Source organism: Dermacentor variabilis, chromosome 8 (assembly GCF_050947875.1).
Source record: "Dermacentor variabilis isolate Ectoservices chromosome 8, ASM5094787v1, whole genome shotgun sequence".
NCBI classification, from domain to species: domain Eukaryota; kingdom Metazoa; phylum Arthropoda; class Arachnida; order Ixodida; family Ixodidae; genus Dermacentor; species Dermacentor variabilis.
In genome coordinates this window covers 77698460-77700734 of record NC_134575.1, presented here as the reverse complement: position 1 = coordinate 77700734, position 2275 = coordinate 77698460, and the positions used below count along the sequence as shown (strand labels likewise).

The 2275-nt window shown below is 54.4% G+C and overlaps 1 protein-coding gene across 1 annotated transcript; it reads right to left on the bottom strand.

The window, feature by feature from the left end:
- Positions 1 to 593: 593 nt before the first annotated feature.
- LOC142591445 (uncharacterized) lies at positions 594 to 1933 on the bottom strand. Its single transcript, XM_075703774.1, has one exon. It carries the CDS (start codon positions 1797 to 1799, stop codon positions 594 to 596), a length of 1206 nt encoding a protein of 401 aa, XP_075559889.1. The 5' UTR covers positions 1800 to 1933.
- Positions 1934 to 2275: the final 342 nt, after the last annotated feature.

Here is a 2275-nt window from a genome sequence, read left to right as displayed (position 1 = left end):
CAAAAGCTTGTCGGTCTTTAAATAATCCTCAACTCGTTCAAAAAAAGACTGTCTCTCGCCCTCTCTATTAGGGGCGTAAATACAGATAACTCGCCAGAAAACTTCATTCAAGGTAAAATCGAAAACAACCAGGCGTCCCGTTTCACACACTGTGACTGCTTCTACACTTATATTTAGGCTATTGCGCAAAAAAATAGCGCAGCCCCCCGATGTGCCGGCCGCATGACAGACGCATACATTGTAACGGGGAACGAATTGTTGCACCATGCGATCCGTTTGCTCTTGACTCGCTATCTTGGTTTCCTGAACTGCGATTATGTCGAGATCGTTTTCCAGAAAGATACGACTCAATTGACATTGCCGCCGCCTCGTGCTTAGTCCTCGGACATTTAGCGTGGCAATACGAATCGCGGTGTTAATTGCGGCCTCCATTATGAGCAAGAACAATCGGGTCGCATAGCGCTTACCTTGAGCGACCCATGCACTATGCATAAAGTGGTGTCCTCCATTCTGCAGTACATGGCTCCGCCAGTCAAGCTGGCGGTATCACACGTAGTGGCTATATCTAGGTTGCACTACCCGAAACGAAGCCGCTACGGGGGCGGCCCCGTCTCGGGTCTCCGCTCGACCTGGACGTTGGGCCTCGGCTTGAAAGGCGTACGTCGCAGCTGAGCCGCCTTTGTAGGTGGTCCGCTGCATGTCGTTGCTCCAGAGGTCCCGGTTACGCCAATCGTTTCCTCGTGTGCCCGCTTGGTAGGCATGCTAGTGGCTGCTGACATGTCGACGTCAGTCGTAGCAGACGCCTCCGCACACGTAGTGGCAGGCGACGACATCGAGGGGACTTCACTCTGTTCAGGAGCGAAACTCTCATTTTCAGGCGCCCCGTTTTCAGTCTCTTTCCGAGTATCAGCCTCGTCGTTGGTTTTCTTGTCTGGGCACAAGTTTTTGGGGTGGAGAGTCTGCTTCTGTGTGACCGCGTTGCCAACCTTGTCGCTCTTAACCGGAGAAATATCTTCAACTTCAGCCTCATCCATGAGGTGTTCAGATACCTCTTCTCTTCTCGCTGGTCCTGCGACGACGGCGTATGTCTTGACGCACTGAGATCGTTCATGGCCGAAGCGGCGGCAGACCTCGCAGCGTGGAACTCGACAGTCCCGGCGAATATGACCGGTTGTATGGCACCGCAGGCAAAGAGGGGCGCGGCCCGGAATGACGGCAAGGACGAGCTCCCCTGCTATGCGTAGCTGGTGCGGAATATCGTCGACTGTAGTACCTGCCTTAAGCTGCAGGGTCACCGACCGCGTCGTTGAGCCCTTGTCCAAAATCCCTTGAACACGCCACCGTTCTTTCGCCGCGTCCGTAACCGTTCCGTATGGGGTAAGAGCTTGTCTGATGTCTTCATCTGACACGTTTGGCAGCATGCAGTGTAACTTCAAGCGCACGCCTTGATTGGTGGGGTCAACGACAATACAGCGGCGTTCTTTGACAATGATGCTTCGGATAGCAAGCAGTTTCTTTGTGGCTTCAGTAGTCTTCATCATGACCGCCCACACGTGATTCATCTGATACGCCCCCAAAGCAACTACTTCGGGGAGCAGTTCCAGACGAACCAGAGCGTCACGGAAATCCTCAACCTTGTACGGTCTTCCACGGACGTCCGCGTGTAAAAAAACAGTATTAAGGACGATTCGACCGGTAGGCAAGTGCGGCAAAATCACCTGATAATCCTCGTCTTCAAAAACAGCATTCCTGTTACCGCGGCCGTTCGCGGCCGCCAACGCCGCTCCGTCGGAGCACATGATAACACGTCCGTTCACTGCGGTGCCCGGAAGTGGAATCACTGAGCCACGAGTTCGATGCTTCAAAGCGGTACAAAAACGCCTCTAGTGAACGCGGTGTTGCCTTAGAAACGAGCTGTTTCTAAGGCTCAGGCGTGCGTCGCTTGCTCAGGCGCACATTTCGTTGTCGCGCCGAACGCCGCGTTGCTCGACGCTCACCGCGTCCGACGCGGGGCGCGTAGTCGCTGCGCCGTAGCCCATTGTCTTACACCCCTTGGCGGGTCGACGGGAACGCTGTCGCGTTCCACTCTTGAAGACGAAGCTTAAGCGTCCTCCAATTTTTTTTCTCCTCCTTTTCCTGCACTATACCTGCCCTCAAATATGCGGTTTCACGGGCAGGTGTCAGCCTTTCGGTCATATTTTCGTGGCTGTTGTGGCACTGAACGGCAGGCTTGTGCGAGCAAATGCATGGGAGACACAGTCTTGCAGCCCCTCCT

What these genes read in the sequence shown, in the direction of transcription:
- LOC142591445 (XM_075703774.1), bottom strand. Translation starts at nt 1,799, where the DNA reads ATGTGCTCCGACGGAGCGGCGTTGGCGGCCGCGAACGGCCGCGGTAAC.